General features: G+C 41.6%; 1 protein-coding gene across 1 annotated transcript; it reads right to left on the bottom strand.

Moving 5' to 3' along the window:
• Positions 1 to 416: 416 nt before the first annotated feature.
• Positions 417 to 18,634, bottom strand: LOC135552012 (eIF5-mimic protein 1). Its single transcript, XM_064983357.1, has 12 exons — positions 18,495 to 18,634; positions 11,368 to 11,438; positions 9,689 to 9,865; positions 5,960 to 6,063; positions 4,496 to 4,561; positions 4,185 to 4,320; positions 3,988 to 4,097; positions 3,556 to 3,726; positions 3,217 to 3,363; positions 2,921 to 3,059; positions 1,249 to 1,371; positions 417 to 1,018 (listed from the first exon to the last, which is right to left on the bottom strand). The coding sequence occupies exons 2-12, from the start codon at positions 11,429 to 11,431 to the stop codon at positions 990 to 992; spliced, it is 1,266 nt and encodes a 421-aa protein (XP_064839429.1). The 5' UTR covers positions 11,432 to 11,438; positions 18,495 to 18,634; the 3' UTR covers positions 417 to 989.
• Between the last annotated feature and the right edge of the window lie 109 nt (positions 18,635 to 18,743).

An 18,743-nucleotide genomic window follows, 5' to 3' on the forward strand; every position in this document is an offset into this window, starting at 1 on the left:
AGTAGATGCAGCAGTATTGCACTGATGTAATTCTCTAGCCACAGTGGAGCTCCCTGTTGCTCATTAACTCCCTAGATTTGGAGTCTAAAATGGCAACCTCTTCCCCATGGGCCCTGGTCAAAAGTAGTACACTAAATAGGGAATGGACAGAGGTCACAATAGTGTCAATGGCATTCCTTTACCTGGCCTGTTCAGGTGCATGAAGGTTATGTTACACAATGACTGAGTGAACTTCACCTCTCATCTCCTCCCAATAATAGCATTCAGTCACCCACTTTCTCATTCAGCTCTGACTATCTAACTAATCAGTTTGTTAAAACCAACTTCCTTGGCCTCTATCAACCAGACACATGAACAGAACCCTTCTTTACTAACCTACTGATTTAAGATCACAATACAGAAACAAAACAAGCGAATACATATAAAAACACTTTATTCATAAAAAGATAAAAGCATTGCCAAGTTACATACAAAGTTGAGTATCCATAAAACAAGTACGACAATCAACTGCAGATTGAGGTCTGGACTTCCTCTCTACGCCTGAACAACATTAGTGAAGGGAGTCTGTATTAAAGGCCCAAGCTTGAATTCAAAATATCAGAGATTGGCAATCTAGTCTCCTGTCCTCATGAAGTTGAGTCGGGAGGTCCAGGGGTTTATTGCTGGGGGTTGTGCTTTGATTGCCTGGAGCAGGAGGTTGAGGTGTCTGACCCCTGGTTGGTCGAACATTATGGATAGGTGCGTTCCAGGTAGTCTTTATTGCAGTAATGTTGCACACGTTCTCATACTTCTCACAATGCCTTATCTTGAATGTCTCAGGAACCCCACTAATATGATAAAGCCTAGCAAATCTTTGAAAAATAGGTAGCATGAATGCTTTAAAGACAACCTGAAACACGTACTATGCAACATGGGGACTGACTGACATACAGGCCACAGGATGCAGCAGACTTCAGAGTTACAGACAAACTCCTTGCTGGGTCGGTCTTCTAGTCCTCCTCTCCCTCAGACTCAGACTCTACAGGGGAAAATAAACAAGGAGAACTACTAAACAGCTCCTCCTAGTGGTGAAAACAGGAATTACAGTTTAGAGCACATTACAGCCCAACAGGAAGTCTATTGAATGTTAATAGTCTAGTTTCATTGATTCAACAATAATTTTCTGAAAATGCAATGGTTTTCTATTCAGTTATTGATTAGGTTACCTGTAACTTTAACCTTTAACCTGTATTTAAATGTAAACGTTACCTTCTTCTGCATTTTGCAGCCACTCAACAAACTTCTTCATCTGCTCGACAAAGACACCTTTCCCTTTGGTGTTGTGAGTGTCTTTGTACCACCTCAGAATGGCCTCCTCACTCAAAACGTCAGCTGGGTGGAGAGAGGAAAGAGAACAGGCACAATTAGCATAGCACCACAAGGAGAAGTTAGTGTATATAAAAAAATGGAAATATCATATTTACATAAGTATTCAGACCCTTTACTCAGTACTTTGTTGAAGCACTTTCGGCAGCTATTACAGCCTCGAGTCTTCGGTATGATGCTACTATCTTGGCACACCTATATTGGGAGTTTCTCCTATTCTTCTCTGCAGATCCTCTCAAGCTCTGTCAGGTTGGATGGGGAGCGTTGCTGCACAGCTATTTTCAGGGTTCTCCAGAGATGTTAGATCAGGTTCAAGACCAGGCTCTGGCTGGGCCACTCAAGGACATTCAGAGACTTGTCCCAAAGCTACTCCTGCGTTGTCTTGGCTGTGTGCTTAGGGTCGATGTCCTGTTGGAAGGTGAACCTCCGCCCCAGCCTGAGGTCCTGAGCGCTCTGAAGCAGGTTTTCATCAAGGATCTCTGTACTTTGCCGATCCTGACTAGTCTCCCAGTCCCTGCCGCTGAAAACATCCCCACAGCATGATGCCTCCACCACCATGCTTTACCGTAGGGATGGTTCCAGGTTTCCTCCAGACACTTGGCTTTCAGGCCAAAGAATTGAATGTTGGTTTCATCAGACCAGAGCATCTTGTTTCAATCTCCAAGCGGGCTGTCATGTGCCTTTTACGGATGGTTGCTTCCGCCTGGCCACTTAATCATAAAGGCCTGATTGGTGGAGTACCGCAGAGATGGGAGAATCTTCCAGAAGGACAATTATCTCCACAGAGGAACTCTAGAGCTCTGCCAGAGTGACCATTGGGTTCTTAGTCACCTCCCTGACCAAGGCCCTTCTCCCCCAATTGCTCAGTTTGGCCAGGCGGCCAGCTCTAGGAAGAGTCTTGGTGGTTCCAAACTTCTTCCATTAAAGAATGGAGGCCACTGTGTTCTTGGGGACCTTCAAAGCCGCAGAAATGTTTTGGTACCCATCCCCAGAATTGTGCCGACACTCCTGTCGGAGCTCTACGAACAATTCCTTCGACTTCATGGCTTGGTTTTTGCTCTGACAGGTTAACTGTGGGACCTTATATAGACAGGTGTGTGCCTTTCCAAATCATGTCCAATCAATTGAATCCAATCAATTGAATTTACCACAGGTGGACTCCAATCAAGTAGTAGAAACATCTCAAGGATGATTAATGCAAACAGGATACACCTGAACTCAATTTCAAGTCTCATTGCAAAGGGTCTGAATACTTACGTAAATACATTTAAAATAAATGTTTTCTACATTTGCAAAAATGTCTAAAAACCTGTTTTCACTTTGTCATTATGGGGTATTGTGTGTAGATTGATGAACAAAATCCATTTAATCCATTTTAGAATAAGGGTGTAACGTAACAAAATCTGAATGCACTCTGATATTGAAATTTCAGTTTACTTCCTAAATTGAAATGCAATTGACTGCAACCTGACTACTAAGACAAATGAAATAGAGACCCTTTCTTTTTCCACAGATAAATTGTGTGAAACAGTGTTCTGTATAAGATAATACTGACCTTTGTAGAAGAGCACCACTATCTTGGAGAAGGACTTCATGAAGTGGATATTGTCATAGCAGTACTCCTGGATCCTCAGTAGCAGCACCAGCTCTGACTGGCCCTGGGTGCTGAACGCTGCTAGCAGAGGGGCATAGTGCTGGAAGGGAGAGGATACACACCCCATCAACTGTCATTCATTCCTGGAGAATGTCAGTGTTCAAGGTGTTTGAGAGCCTCCAGTGACCAGCTCCCATGTTGTTATAGAGTGGTTAGGTTAGGAGTGATTTATGTTATTAATGGTTAACATAACATACTTTAAGGTGTTTGAGGGCTTGCTCGGTGACCAACTCCTCCTTCTTGTTCCACTCCACAGCATTCATGAGAATGTTCCACAGCAGACCAATCACAGCTTGCTCCTGGAGAGCACTCCTCTTCATCTCCTCCTTCACATACACCACCATCTAGAACCACAGAATAACTCTTCACTGTCCATTATCTTGTGGAGAATGGAATGTATTATTTTTGCTTATATAACCCAACCTAGAGATAAACACACTCCAATGAGGGGTTGGAAACACAGGGTGGGGCGCAATGCAGCTATATTGGTGCTTGTTCAAGAGTACAAGGGCAGGACATGGCATCTGGTACTGTACCTCTCGTATGGGGCAGTCCTGAGAGAGGCGCTCCTGCAGTTCTTTCTGCAGCTCCTTGCGTGTTCCCTGAGACTGCTGCACACGCATGAAGTCGGAAAGTTCCTTTAGCCCCGCCTCATTGAAGTACTTGGAGAAATGCTCCACGTTCTGCTTGCTGGCAGGAAACAGCTCCTAGAGAAACAACAAGTCGAGGCTCAAACAACTTCCATTGATCTTCAACCCTAAAAATTGACACAACAGCTCCCTCTTGTGGCTGAAATAGAATAGGAGCACAATAAAAGAGTCTCTAACCTCTAGGCAAGTGGTTCCCAACCTTTTCCATTTCGGGGACTACCAAATCACTGTCAAACGCTCTTGAGGACCACCAAGTCTTTTTTTTAACATCAGGTTGGAAATTACTGCTCTAGGCTAACTGCCTAAAGGGTTTCTTACCAGGAGTCTCTTATCCAGGCTAGCCTTCCTCAGGGCTGAGGTGACTGCAGTAGCATCTTTCTCAGATATCCAAGCCTTGAACAGTTTCACCGCAAAGGACGCAGAGATACCTGCAATATAGCAGGAATAAGAGAACAACTTGGAAGAAGCTATAAATATATGCCTCAAGAAATCAAACCCCCTCTACACACACTCACCTTCCTTGACAACATTGTCGCTGAAGAGGCTGGTGAGGATGGGCGGGGGCAGAGTGCCATTAGCCAATAGGATACCAGTCAACATAGCCAGTTTGGTTTGCTCTGATTCACTGAATGCCTTCAGGAACAGCAAAAGCTACACACGATAAAATCAATGAATCAATCAAGACAATTATGTAAACTAAAGAAAATAGATACAAAATGCCCAAACACCTTAAGATATGACATCACCAGAAGTACTTAGGAGAATGAAAAACTGAAGTAGATCAGTTAGGGACTTCACATGAGAGTATTTCCTGTGAATAGTTTACCTTTTTGATTTCCTCCTCAAAGGCATTCTGCAGGTACTTGTACCTCCTGATAAGCTTGTTAAAAACCTAGAGAAACACAAAAACGCACAGAGGGACATGAGATTCAGTCACAGACAGAGGGCTGGGAGGGAGACAGCGAGAGAGAGCGAGACAGCGAGAGGACAGCAACACAACTAGACCCAACCAAATCATGAGAAAACAAAAAGATAATTACTTGACACATTGGAAAGATTGAACAAAAAGACAGAGCAAACTAGAATGATATTTGGCCCTAAACAGAGTACCTGACCACCGTGACTGACAAACTTAAGGAAAATGTTGACTATGTACAGACTCTGGGAGCATAGCCTTGCAATTGAGAAAGGCCACAGTAGGCAGACATGGCTCTCAAGAGAAGACAGGCTGTGCACACTGCCTACAAAATTAGGTGGAAACTGAGCTGCACTTCCTAACCTCCTGCCAAATGTATGACCATAGAGACACATTTCACTCAGATTACACAGATCCACAAAGAATTAGAAAACAAGCCCAATTCTGATAAATTCCCATTTCGAAAAGGTGAAATACCACAGTGTGCCATCACAGCAGCAAGATTTGCGACCTGTTGCCACGAGAAAAGGGCAACCAGTGATGAACAAACACCACTGTAAATACAACCCATATTTATGTTTATTTATTCACTTTTGTACTTTAACTATTCGCACATTGTTACAACACTGCATATAGTCCTAATATGACATTTGAGATGTCTTTATTCTTTTGGAACGTCTGTGAGCGTAATGTTTACTGTACATTATTATTCATTTCACCTTTGTTTATCTACTTCACTTGCTTTGGTAATGTTAACATGTTTCCCATGCTAATAAAGCCCTTGAAAAGAAAGAGAGAGAGAGACGGCGGGCGGGTGGGCGAGAGACGGCGAGAGAGAGACGGCAAGAGAGAGACGGCCAGAGAGAGAGACGGCGAGAGAGAGAGAGAGACGGCCAGAGAGAGAGACGGCGAGAGAGAGAGAGACGGCCAGAGAGAGACGGCCAGAGAGAGACGCCGAGCGAGCAAAAGAAAGACAGACAAGCAGGAGTGAGTGAGTTTAATGGAGGAGGATTATATTAAAAGGATGTCATGGTGGAGTGTTGACAAACTGGATACTCTCAGGGGTTTGGTGGGTATTAGCAGGTCTAATACCACTTTACTGCAGGTGTCTCAAGCCCAAAATCCCCTCCACCCCCAGGTCTTGGTAGGAAATGTTGGCTAATGTTTGAGAATGTGACAAAGTCAATGGTGAGACAGAGAGTGTGTGTGTGTGTGTGTGTGCATTCATTCATTAATGTGTGTCCGTCTGTGTGTGTGTGTGTGTGTGTGTGTGTGTGTGTGTGTGTGTGTGTGTGTGTGTGTGTGTGTGTGTGTGTGTGTGTGTGTGTGTGTGTGTGTGTGTGTGTGTGTGTGTGTGTGTGCGTGTGTACCAACCTGAGCATAGCGGCGGAGGTTAGCATGGTTCTCCTCGGTGGTAAACACACAATGTTCCGTCACCTTGGCCTTGTCCCCCTCATCAATACGCGTACCACCGGGAGCTGAGAGACAAAAGGGGTAAGCCACCAGGGTTAAAGGTTAAATCCTGTTTACATGGACCTTTCCCCATCTCTGGTCTTAACGGCTAGCTTTTACTTGTAATGATTGTGTAAGGTGTTTTTTACCTAGTTTAGTGGAATACACTGATTGTAAGTCGCTCTGGATAAGATCGTCTGCTAAATCTGACTAAAACATCATGTATGTATAACATGTCTGTCATCTAGTTGTAAATGGATGGCTCTTGATGCAGCCTGATCCAATGTTTTAATCCGTTCTTGTTTGAGGATACAGTATATGAGGGCTTAGACTCCAAACTAGAGGTCGGCCGATTAATCGGAATGGCCAATTAATTAGGGCCGATTTCAAGTTTTCATAACAATTGAAATCAGTATTTTTGGACACCGATTTGGCAATTTTTTATTTTTCTTTACACCTTTATTTAACTAGGCAAGTCAGTTAAGAACACATTCTTATTTTCAATGACGTCCTAGGAACAGTGTCTCGCCTTGTTCAGGGGCAGAACGACAGATTTATACCTTGTCAGCTCCGGGATTCAATCTTGCAACCTTACAGTTAACTAATGTTAGTCCAACGCTCTAACCACCTGCTTCACATTGTACTCCACGAGGAGCCTGCATGTTACGCGAATGCAGAAAGAAGCCAAGGTAAGTTGCTAGCTAGCATTAAACTTATCTTATAAAAAACAATCAATCAATCATAATCACTAGTTAACTACACATGGTTGATGATATTACTAGTTTATCTAGCGTGTCCTGCGTTGCATATAATCGATGCGGTGTGCATTTGCGGAAAAAGGACTGTCGTTGCTCCAACGTGTACTTAACCATAAACATCAATGCCTTTCTTAAAATCAATACACAGAAGTATATATTTTTTAATCCAGGTTAGCAGACAATATTAACCAGGTGAAATTGTGTCACTTCTCTTGTGTTTATTGCACGCAGAGTCAGGGTATATGCGATAATAATAAACGTTTTGTTTTCAAAATGATAGTTTCCGGATTCTACCATATTAATGATCAAAGGCTCATATTTCTGTGTGTTATTATATTATAATTAAGTCTTTGATTTGATAGGGCAGTCTGCCTGAGCAGTGGTAGGCAGCAGCAGGCTCGTTAGCATTCATTCAAAAAGCACTTCTGTGCATTTTGCCAGCAGCTCTTCGCTCTGCTTCAAGCATTGCGCTGTTTATGACTTCCAGCCTATCAACTCCCAAGATTAGGCTGGTGTAACCGATGGGGTGTGCGCTAATAGCGTTTCAAATGTCACTCGCTCTGAGACTTTATCTGCAAGGGTAACGCTGCTTCGAGGGTGGCTGTTGTCGATGTGTTCCTGGTTCGAGCCCAGGTAGGAGCGAGGAGAGGGATGGAAGCTATACTGTTACACTGGCAATACTAAAGTGCCTATAAGAACATCCAATAGTCAAAGGTATATGAAATACAAATGGTATAGAGAGAAATAGTCCTATCAATACTATATTAACTACAACCTAAAACTTCTTACCTTGAAATATTGAAGTCTCATGTTAAAAGGAACCACCAACTTTCATATGTTCTCATGTTCTGAGCAAGGAATTTAAACGTTAGCTTTTTTACATGGCTCATATTGCACTTTTACTTTCTTCTCCAAAACTTTGTTTTTGCATTATTTAAACCAAATTGAACATGTTTCATGATTTATTTGAGGGTGAATTGATTTTTATTGATGTATTATATTAAAAGTAAAAATAAGTGTTCATTCAGTATTGTTGTAATTGTCATGATTACAAATAAATAAAATAATAAATCAAATAAAAATCTGCTTTTTTTTTTGGGGTCCTACAATAATCGGTATCGGCGTTGAAAAATCATATTCGGTTGACCTCTAGTCCAAACTGCAACCTGTATCTAATGCTTTAACAATCGTTGTTGACATTGAATCCATTTTTAAGGACTGTTGTGGATTAACAATACAATCAAACTAAACTGTTTCGTGTGCGTCTGAATTTCCTGCATTTGTTGCCTTCACGAGTGCATGTGTGTGAAGTGTGAACTAGGAGCTAATCCTCCATGCTAAACTTAAGGCTAATCTGGTTCCCTGAGAGGATGGTTTATTTTGGTGGATTACCAGGTACCGCTGTAGGATCTTAATCTGATCACTCCTTTTGCTGAGAATTTTTCTTCATCGCAGGAAATGCAGATGAGCTTTGTGATTAATTTATTGAAAACCCACACTAACACAGTTATATTAAGTGTTCCTGTCACGCCTTGGTCTTAGTATTTTGTGTTTTAGTTAATTAGTTGGTCAGGCCAGGGTGTGACATGGGTTTATTGTTTGTTGTAATGCTTAGTGGGGTTTTTTAGTTATTGGGATTGTAGCTGATTAGGGGTGTGTGTTACATAGGTTTGGCTGCCTGAGGCGGTTCTCAATCAGAGTCAGGTGATTCTCGTTGTCTCTGATTGGGAACCGTATTTAGGTAGCCTGGGTTACACTTTGTATTTCGTGGGTGATTGTTCCTGTCTCTGCGTAGTGTTCATCCGATTGGCTGTAATAGGTTTCACGTTCCGTTTGTTGTTTTTGTATTTATTCGTTATTTCATGTATAGTTCTGTTATTTGTTTCATTAAAGAACATGAGTAACCAACACGCTGCATTTCGGTCCGACTCTCTTTCGACAAACGAAGAACGTCGTTACAGTTCCACTTTTCTTGTAGCCTCTTTTGGCCAGCTAATAGCCTGAGAACCGATCAAGCAACATTACCGATCAAGCAAAAAAACAGTCAAATCCTGTTGCTGCAGGATTATTTAGCTGTTACGAAATAAATCAAATTAAGAGCCTACATCTGTATCCCTGGTCTCCCGCTGTGCTGCTCGGTCTCTCCCTGCCAGGGTCTTATTATAGGACTATAGGACCAGGGTAAACCTGTTATCTCTAATGGGGATTGACATGCAGAGACTGACACAGGCCTGGCAGAGTCCTGCGTGTGTTTGCATGTGTGTGCACTTGTGTATGAGCTGGATAGAGACAGACAGCAACCAATTCTACACAGATTAAACATGTCAGGATGTGAATGAGCGTGTGTGAATGTGTGTGTGCAAGAAAGATAGTGTGTATTTGGACATGAATTACCTTTCTAAAGCCTAGTACAGAGAGTGTACAATTTTCCTTTCCTGCCTTATGTTCTAACAAAGTTCTCCTTTCTGATCCAGTGATATGGTACCCACTAGGGTTCATGCTGGTGCCTGCAGTCTACTGAAGAACAGTCTCTCCCGGATGTCTTTGATAAAGGGAAATTACCCTGATAATCTGACAAAGCCAGCTGTGATCTGTTTGTAAATTTGTCCTTGCCTGAATGGACAGCCCGGTTACTGCGATCAGCTGGTCATGGATGGACACTGGGGGACAGTAACACTGTGCACAGTACTGATACAAAGGACCACGATGTTCCACCACTGAGCTGACACCGTGCAGATAACCATAACACTGTAGCTACCTTAATATAACACCTAGCGACATCATCAAGCGGTGCAGACCTCTTAATGGCTAAGAAGGTGGACTGACAGTCCTGGGACCTGGGTTTGAGTCCCGGTTGCGCTGCCTGCTAAATTCACTACACTCCTCCACTCACCGAGCATGCTCCCCGCGATGAGGATGTCGAAGAGGGTGTCGGCATAGCGACGGTAGTCGAGTCGGGAACCGGTAACGTCCAAGAACTTAGCTACAGCATCGAGGTCTTCTCCTGCTTCGTTGAGGCCCAGAACAATTGTGTCTCTGAAAACTGTGGGCTCAAACTTCTCCTTTTCATCTGGGTGGGGAGGGACAAAGGCAGAGGAGGACAGTGTTGTACTGTAGGTACACTAATGTCTATCAAACCCTAACACAGATAACATCAGAAAAGACGGTATGGTAAACCATGCATAATATATACCGTATGTCAGGGATCCTCAAGTAGAGCTGATGATCAGGGGACCGGAACATAATTAAAAAATCATTTGTAGATTTCAAATTGACCGTAAGAAGCCCAAACAGATATAATATTTGACTAAATCTTGTCAAATCTAGTTTACATTTGTATAAAATCTCTCTATTATGCGTGGGAATACTTTGGAACAAATTTCCAAAGTTTAAATAACTTGGAGCAGATTTGCTGGTGTTTTTACAGTCTTTTATGTCCAACAATAAAAAAATACTTGCTTCATTTATTTTTGCTCAGACAGCTTGGGGTCCAAATAAAATGGCCCGCGGGGCGCCAGTCGGGAAGCGCTGCCGTATGCATGTTAGTGAATGATCTCTCGGGCTAAAAGTCAATACATATTGTATAGCTACAGCGGTACATTTGGAAGCATCACAGACAGCTGTTCAGTTCCCCAGTCAATGTGTGATGAAGACAAGGGACACTGCCGTGATGGGACACTAGCTGCTACTTGGCCTGGTGGAGGGTTAGCCTCCCTGATTAATCCTCTGTGTTTTTCACAAAGAACACATTGTCCAAACGATGTCCTCTTCATTAATAGCTCTCTGGGTATCAACACACGGATCAAGAGAATCAACAAGGGGCCTCACGGAGTATGAACAAAATGTTCCTACAACACTACATGTCCTTCTGCTCTGTGAGTAATGTTCATAACGACACTCACTGTACTGGGAGGAAGTTCAGCTATAGCCTGGTCCTAGATCTGTTTGTGATGTCATGTCTGGAAGTTGCCAAGACACCACAAACAGATCTGGGACAAGGCTAGTTCAGCTCTGCCTTGTGTCCTGCCACTGCTGTCAGCAACAGTGACATGCTCCACTCACACTGAGACTAGGTGTGACTTGGTCACACACCGATGCTGTGACATTCTAGAAACTTCATTGCAGTAGGTGTTGTGTAAGAGGGAATGTCAAGCCACAACAGAGAGATGAAACAGAACCCTAGAAGCGAAGAGTGTTTATAGTCTGTGTTTATGTGTGGAGAGGAGAGAGAAGAGGACAGAAGAGGAGAGAAGACAGGAGAAGAGGAGAACCCTGCTATCCCCTTGCTGGTCATTTACCAAGAAGCAGATCTTAATAGAAGAGATATGAGGTACAAGTGTGCATTGACAATTTGGTTGTTGGTGAGACTTAAAAAATAATCAAGACATTTTACAGTCTCAAAGACTGGTTCAATTATCTGGTATTGCAACTTAACACGGTCTGTTGTCTTGACAACATATTGGTATTGCAATTTAACACCATGCATGTTGTCTTGCCAACATATTGCACGTGGTAAACATTAGGCAATGACATCGCACGTAGACAGCCGTCTGTGGTCGTAACGCAACTCACCCCTTTTCCTGGTCTTGAACCGCTGGCCTGTTAGCACTGGCTTCTGCTGCTTACCGGTATTCATAAAAGTCCTGAGGAAAACAAATACAGAAATGGGAAATGAGCAGACCATATACAACATGGTGAACACACAACACTACTATTCCGTTTAATGACAGAATGTTTCTGTCAACATGCCATATTTAACGGTCCGCAACATCATTTCTAGGCTATATCTTAATAAATATGTCGTATATTTACTATTGTAAAGTTATTTATACATGTGTTAATATGCCGAAAAATGTACTGTGACAGTTTACTAATAGTTGACAAACAAATTCAATAATAGTTAAGCACTTCATTAAATCTCAAACCTTCAGCAAATCTTCAGATGTCAGTTGAAAGCTCTATGCTTACCAGCTGTGATTCCCTCTTAGCAGTGACAGTGAGTTCGAGAAATAATTCACTAAATGCTCTGTGACTGTCTGAGACTTGTCCGGCCTGTCAACCCTGTGTCCTGTACTATACACCTGTCAAAGGTTTGGACACACCTCATTCAAAGGTTTTTATTTTTACCCTTTTCTACATTTTAGAATAATAGTGAAGACATTAAAAACTATGAAATATCACTTATTTTTCAACAGGACAATGACCAAAAACAACCTCCAGGCTGTGTAAGGGCTATTTGACCAAGAAGGAGAGTGATGGTGTGCTGCATCAGATGACCTGGCCTCCACAATCACCTGACGTCCACCCAATTGAGATGGTTTGGGATTAGTTGGACCACAGTGTGAAGGAAAAACAGCCAACAAGTGCTCAGCATATGTGGGAACTCCGTCAAGACCGTTGGAAAAGCATTCCTCATGAATCTGGTTGAGAGAATGCCAAGAGCTGTCATCAAGGCAAATGACGGCTAATTTGAGTGTTTTGGTTACGACATGATTCCATATAATTTATTTCATAGTTTTGATGTCTTCACTATTATTCTACAATGTAGAAAATAGTAAAAATAAAGGAAAATCCTTGAATGAGTAGGTGTTCTAAAACTTGACATGTTGGATGCACACTCACACTTGTCCTCGTCCACACAGCACAAGTCTCCCTCTCTCTTATTACAAAAAGGACATGAATGACCACAGGGATACACATGCAAGGTTGGTACACCGAAGGGTCTTTGAGTGCACAGTCCTCCTTGGGACAGACGGTGAGACAGGCCAGCACTAGAGGGTCAAAGGGATTAAAGAATTGTATAATCTACTGTACCACACCAAAACATGTTGTCTGGAGGAGATTCCAAAATCATACTGTAGTAACCTGGTCCTAGATCCAGATGTTCTTTGGACAACTTCTGACTATGATTGACATGCCATTCGGGATGTCCCCTACTTAAAAAAATAATAATAATCGGTCGACCGAGTTGTCTGTTCTTTCGACCAATCGATTAGTCAAAATGTTTAAACTTTTTTAACACACCATATGTTTGAATAAAATCAGCTATATGTAGGCTACTGAGCTTGTCTGATGCTTTAAGCACTGCAATTTAAAAAGAAGACAAATTACGAGAGGGAGCCATATATCAATACAGCCTAACCAGAAGAAAAAACCTGTTCCAACCCTCCTCCTCCCGCTGCTGCTGGCCTTCACAGATTCTGCCATTCAGCTCCTGAAGTTGCCGGTATAGGCTACACCAGCGGTCGGCAACCTTTTTCATTTGTAGTGCCAAGTTATCGTACCATTTCTACTGATCTGCGTGCAAGTTATGATACTCATCTGCACATTTTCGTGGAACAGTTTCATTACTTTTGAGATATGAAGACTATTATAAATGAAATGTCATGTGGTTAATCAAAATGCCATCTAAATTAAAATGATACAAATCTAGTAATTTCTATTGCCATTACCAATATGTAAAAGTAGTCTACATAAAGCCAACAAATATAAACACTGCAGGCCACAGGTAGAAAATATCCTGATTCCAAATTCTAAAGGCACTCACATCTGAGCTCTCTTTGTTGCAGGTGCATAGTAACAGTTGAATAACATGACTCGCTAGCTAACGTTACGTGTATGATCTTATTATTCGTATCTCAGAGCCATTTACTTTGCTAGTTATAGCCTAATGTTACATAGCTAACCTGGAGATTCATCTAAGAGAGAAGCGCTACCCCTGGCAGACGGATTCTGTACGGCACACATGTGTTACGTCGTGATAAGAGGTCGACCGATGATGATTTTTCAACGCCGATACCGATACCGGACCAAAAAAGCCAATACCGATTAATCTGCCATTTTTTTTTTACATTGATTTGTAATAATGACAATTACAACAATACTGAATGAACACTTATTTTAACTTAATATAATACATCAAAATAAATCATGAAACGTTCAATTTGGTTTAAATAATGCAAAAACAAAGTGTTGGAGAAGTAAAAGTGCAATATGTGCCATGTAAAAAAGCTAACGTTTGAGTTCCTTGCTCAGAACATGAGAACATATGAAAGTTGGTGGTTCCTTTTAACATGAGATGTCAGTATTCCAAGGTAAGAGGTTTAAGGTTGTAGTTAATATAGTATTGATAGGACTATTTCTCTCTATACCATTTGTATTTCATTAACCTTTGACTATTGGATGTTCTTATAGGCACTATAGTATTGCCAGTGTAACAGTATAGCTTCCGTCCCTCTCCTCGCTCCTACATGGGCTCGAACCAGGAACACATCGACAACAGCCACACTTGAAGCAGCGTTACCCATCGCTCCACAAAAGCCGCGGCCCTTGCAGGGCAAGGGGAATAACTACTCCAAGTCTCAGAGCGAGTGACGTTTGAAACGCTATTAGCGCACACCCAGATAACTAGCTAGCCATTTCACATCGGTTACACCAGCCATTAGGTTGATAGGCTTGAAGTCATAAACAGAGCTGTGCTTGCGAAGAGCTGCTGGCAAAACGCACAAAAGTGCTGTTTGAATGAATGCTTACGAGCCTGCTGCTGCCTACCATCACTCACCCAAACTGCTCTATCAAATCATAGACTTAATTATAACATAATAACACACAGAAATATGAGCCTTTGGTCATTAATATGGTCGAATCCAGAAACTATTATTTCAAAAACAAAACATTTATTATTTCAGTGAAATACGGAACCGTTCGGTATTTTATCTAACGGGTAACGGGTGACGAGTCAAAATATTGTTGTTACATTGCACAACCTTCAATGTTATGTCATAATTACGGGAAATTCTGGAAAATTAGTTTGCAATGAGCCCGGCTGCCCAAACTGCTGCATATACCCTGACTCTGCGTGCAATGAACGCAAGAGAAATGACACAATTTCACCTGGTTAATATTGCCTGCTAACCTGGATTTCTTTTAGCTAAATATGCAGGGTTTAAAATATATACTTCTGTGTATTGATTTTAAGAAAGGCATTGATGTTTACGGTTAGGTACAAGTTGGAGCAACGACAGCCCTTTTTCGTGAATGGGCACTGCATCGATTATATGCAACGCAGGACACACTAGATAAACTAGTAATATCATCAACCACGTGTAGTTATAACTAGTGATAATGATTAAGTTTAATGCTAGCTAGCAACTTACCGTGTCTTCTTACTGCATTCGCGTAACTGGTGGGCTCCTCGTGACGCAGGTGGTTAGAGCGTTGGACTAGTTAAACGTAAGGTTGCAAGATTGAATCCCTGAGCTGACAAGGCAAAAATCTGTCGTTCTGCCCCTGAACAAGGCAGTTAACACACTGTTCCTAGGCCGTCATTGAAAATAACTGACTTGTCTAGTTAAATAAAGATTGGCGTCCAAAATTACCGATTGTTATGAAAACTTGAAATCGGCCCTAATTAATCGGCCATTCCGATTAACTGGTCAACCTCTAGAATCAAGGCGGTCGGTCACATTTGTCATGCCACACCCTCCGTCCTTGACTTTTTCTACATCAATTTAACACAAGTATGTTGTTAGAATTTTGATATGAACATAATGTGTGTATTAAGCCGTTTAAGAGGACTTTTTTCCCTGGAGTGCAAAAAAAGTGACTTTCAAATCCTTTTACAAAGTCATTTACAATGACGGCCTACCGGGGAACTGTGGGTTAACTGCATTGTTCAGGGGCAGAACGACAGATTTTTACCTTGTCAGCTCGGGGATTCAATTTAGCAACCTTTCGGTTACTGGCCCAATGCTCTAACCACTAGGATTTCTATATTGTATCATAAAGAGACAATTATGAGGTTTCCAAAACACTTACTATTTTTCTGACAGCATATGAAATGTATTTATTAGACTTAGAATGTTGCAGTCAAAATGGCTTCTCATTGGCGTAATAAGGGCGGAAGCAAGGCCCGGCAGTTTAAGTGTTAAGACATTATAAAGGCTCATACATGCTTATTATAATCTATAAAGCATTATTTTAGCTTCTGGTGCAAGTGTTACCAACGAATCATATTTGGTGGTTAGGGTTAGTTAGGTTAGAGTGAGCCTCTTGTCTCCCTATAGCTCTGTGCACACTGTGTACTCTGTACCTGTACCTTTAAAAAGCACCTGACAATACCCACAGATTTAGTATTTTTGCCCCCAGGGAGAGCACAGTGAGCTGGGCTAAGCACCGGTAGTCTGCCCTGGGGGATGATGGTAGTGATCCCACAGCAATTATCAGTGTAGAAGATGTTGTAAACAGGACTCACCTGATGTTAACCTCCACACAGACCTCTGTTAAGGAGGAGATAGAGTTATGCGTCACCTCTGAGGTAAAATTGTGAAAAGGAGAAGAAAATCTGCCATTTCTGTGATGAAGAATGTTCCTTTTCACAACCAGATTGTCTGTGAAAAGGCCTATTACACTGTCTGATCACAAGAAAAGGGGGAAAATCAACCCCCTTTTCACAATATTACTCCTCTGTTCATTTAGGCACCTAGAGCCAAATCTCAGCATAATGGTCGGTCAGGAGAGACTCTTCCTCTGTTAGTGGACTTCTGTACTCCATAGACTCCATAACAGAGAACCAGTTTGATGTGGAAGGCTGCACTTGTGTAACATCTCTGATCAGGTTCATAACCACAGCTTTATATAGTCAATCACAACCAGTATTCTCAACAACAACTCCCCTCATGGTTTCACATGTCAAGCCATGTGCATTGTCACATACCATTGCCATGTTACACAGACCCCTTCCCCAGCCACCAACACACACAAACACACATACAGCAGGCTGCCTGTCACCAACACGCACAGATGAACAAACACAAGCTTTGTAGGTCTGTCCAACTGACATTCAATGCCCAAAATAAATACAATTCCTGGAAGCAGGCAACAGTGGCCAGAGAATGGTTAAGGGGAGACTTAACAGCCTCGGTGTTCAGTCTGGCTGATAAGAATTACAGAAAGTGTGTGCTCGTACGAGAGGGTGACAAGAAAACGCGACTAGTTTCACGTTTCAAGACTACAGTATAAAAGAACGCACCTCTTTTTGTGTGAGCGAAAGAGACTTCACTTCCATGAATGAATGAATGCCTGCGCCCTATCTGGCCATCAGCTCTCATTATAGTGGACAACAATACAGGTATTGGATCTTAATTTGATCACATTGTTGCAGGAGAACTTTCCTGCAACACAGGAAATGTAAAACTTGCAGTGTAAAACGTATAATTTTCACATTGAAATTTAAAGGCCACGAACAGTCCACATTTCATGGAAAACATGATTTTATGATATTTGGATGAAACCAGATCAAAGTATGATGACCAAAGTATGAGAAATTACTATTGCTTTCACATTGATAAAGTTTGATCATAAAGTTACTGGTCCCCTACCCCATGTCAAACACTTGTATTCAGGAGGCGGAATTATTAAGGGATAGGGTGACATCACCCCAACTTTCATTTTAATACACCAATGGAAACATGATATTCTCTTACCTAATTTAAATATGTACAACCTTGTAACCAATAATGTAGAATGCGTGTTTGCAGAGGGGTGTGATTTATTTAACTAGATTGCAACTCTACTGGTGCCAAATTTGACTGTAGGGTGTCAGCAATTATAAAGAAAGTTTACACTATTAATTTGTGACAAAGATACTGTACTTATGTCTCCACTTTTATCTGTATCTGGTGTTAACAAGTTACTGGCTAGCTAGGTCTTCAGGCAGCATGTAACAAAAGGCTGGGAAGGGTCAGTCAAAACTCTGATGCAGTTGTCATGTCAACACATCCATCAGTGCTGCTCAGAACCGCATCACAAGAGATGTATAAATATAAAACAATGTTGACTTCATTAATGCCTCACTTTCTTTGTCTATCACCAAATTTGCTTTAGATGATTTTACTGCAACACTGCATTTAAGTTTGTTGACATAAAGCTTTTTTGAAAAGCCTTAGTCAATGCGAGCTCATTAACTGTCTTGTCTAATTTCCTGGAAGTTAGCCATAACAAAAAAAGTTATTTTACATTTACATTTCCATCCCCCAAAATATTATGGGTATCAACTACATAAATGTTCATTAATCATAATCAACATAATAATTCACATTTCCCGTTGCTGCAGGATTATTTTCCTGCTGTAGCGAACTGGCTGAAATGAAGATCCTCTCCTATAGCCGCTTTAATGCCCTCCAAAGAGTTCAGTGGCAGCGGGTGCTGAGCGGTCACCTCGATCGTTATTCTTGGATCACTGATCATCTGTGCACGTGCTGACAGAACTGCGTGTCATTACAGACTATCGAATTCCAAATATACCCAAATATGCCAGTCTCGTTCTCCAGTTGGCTATTATGTCTTTGGAGGACTGTGGACACTATCATGTCACAAATAATGTTTATAAAGCTTGTTTAAATGATACATAGCTAGTGGCGGTTGGCATCTCCAAAACCGGCCAATGCGAGCACGGCGCACCTGTAACCCACCGCACCGTGGGCAGAACCAGCTTGGCAATGGCAATTACAGCTATCCACGTTGTTACTTTAGCCAATGTTAATATATATTTGTCAAAAATGTACTTATGTAAATCATTTCTTACGCCAAACAACAAACATTTTAAGAGAACTAGGACTAAACTTGTCACCAAACCTAGCCAAGTTCATAAAGTTGAACATTTATTACATTTCATAATGTGAAATATTTGAGGGATTTACCTTGCAGTGGATGACTCTACAACAAGTTGAGATGAACGACGACAAGCAAGAACAGTCACTTATCAAAACAGCTTAGAGTGGCCAGTCACTTGAAATACAGCCGGATTAAACCAAAGATGTCCGTATAGGGGGAATCCAGACATAATTAAATATACCAAACTATAACATTAACAAATAGGATATTTCTCCTCCAAATACATTTATTACAAGCTATTAAAATTGTAAAGAGGAATAAGGACACATTTATAC

This window comes from Oncorhynchus masou, chromosome 13 (genome assembly GCF_036934945.1).
Source record: "Oncorhynchus masou masou isolate Uvic2021 chromosome 13, UVic_Omas_1.1, whole genome shotgun sequence".
In the NCBI taxonomy this organism is placed as follows: domain Eukaryota; kingdom Metazoa; phylum Chordata; class Actinopteri; order Salmoniformes; family Salmonidae; genus Oncorhynchus; species Oncorhynchus masou.

Coding starts and splice junctions, on each gene's coding strand:
- LOC135552012 (XM_064983357.1), bottom strand. CDS start 11,431: ATGAATACCGGTAAGCAGCAGAAGCCAGTGCTAACAGGCCAGCGGTTC. Junction 9,866..11,367: donor GTTCAAGACCAGGAAAAGGG/GTGAGTTGCGTT, acceptor CTCCCCACCCAG/ATGAAAAGGAGAAGTTTGAG. Junction 4,321..4,495: donor TTGAGGAGGAAATCAAAAAG/GTAAACTATTCA, acceptor TATCGTGTGTAG/CTTTTGCTGTTCCTGAAGGC.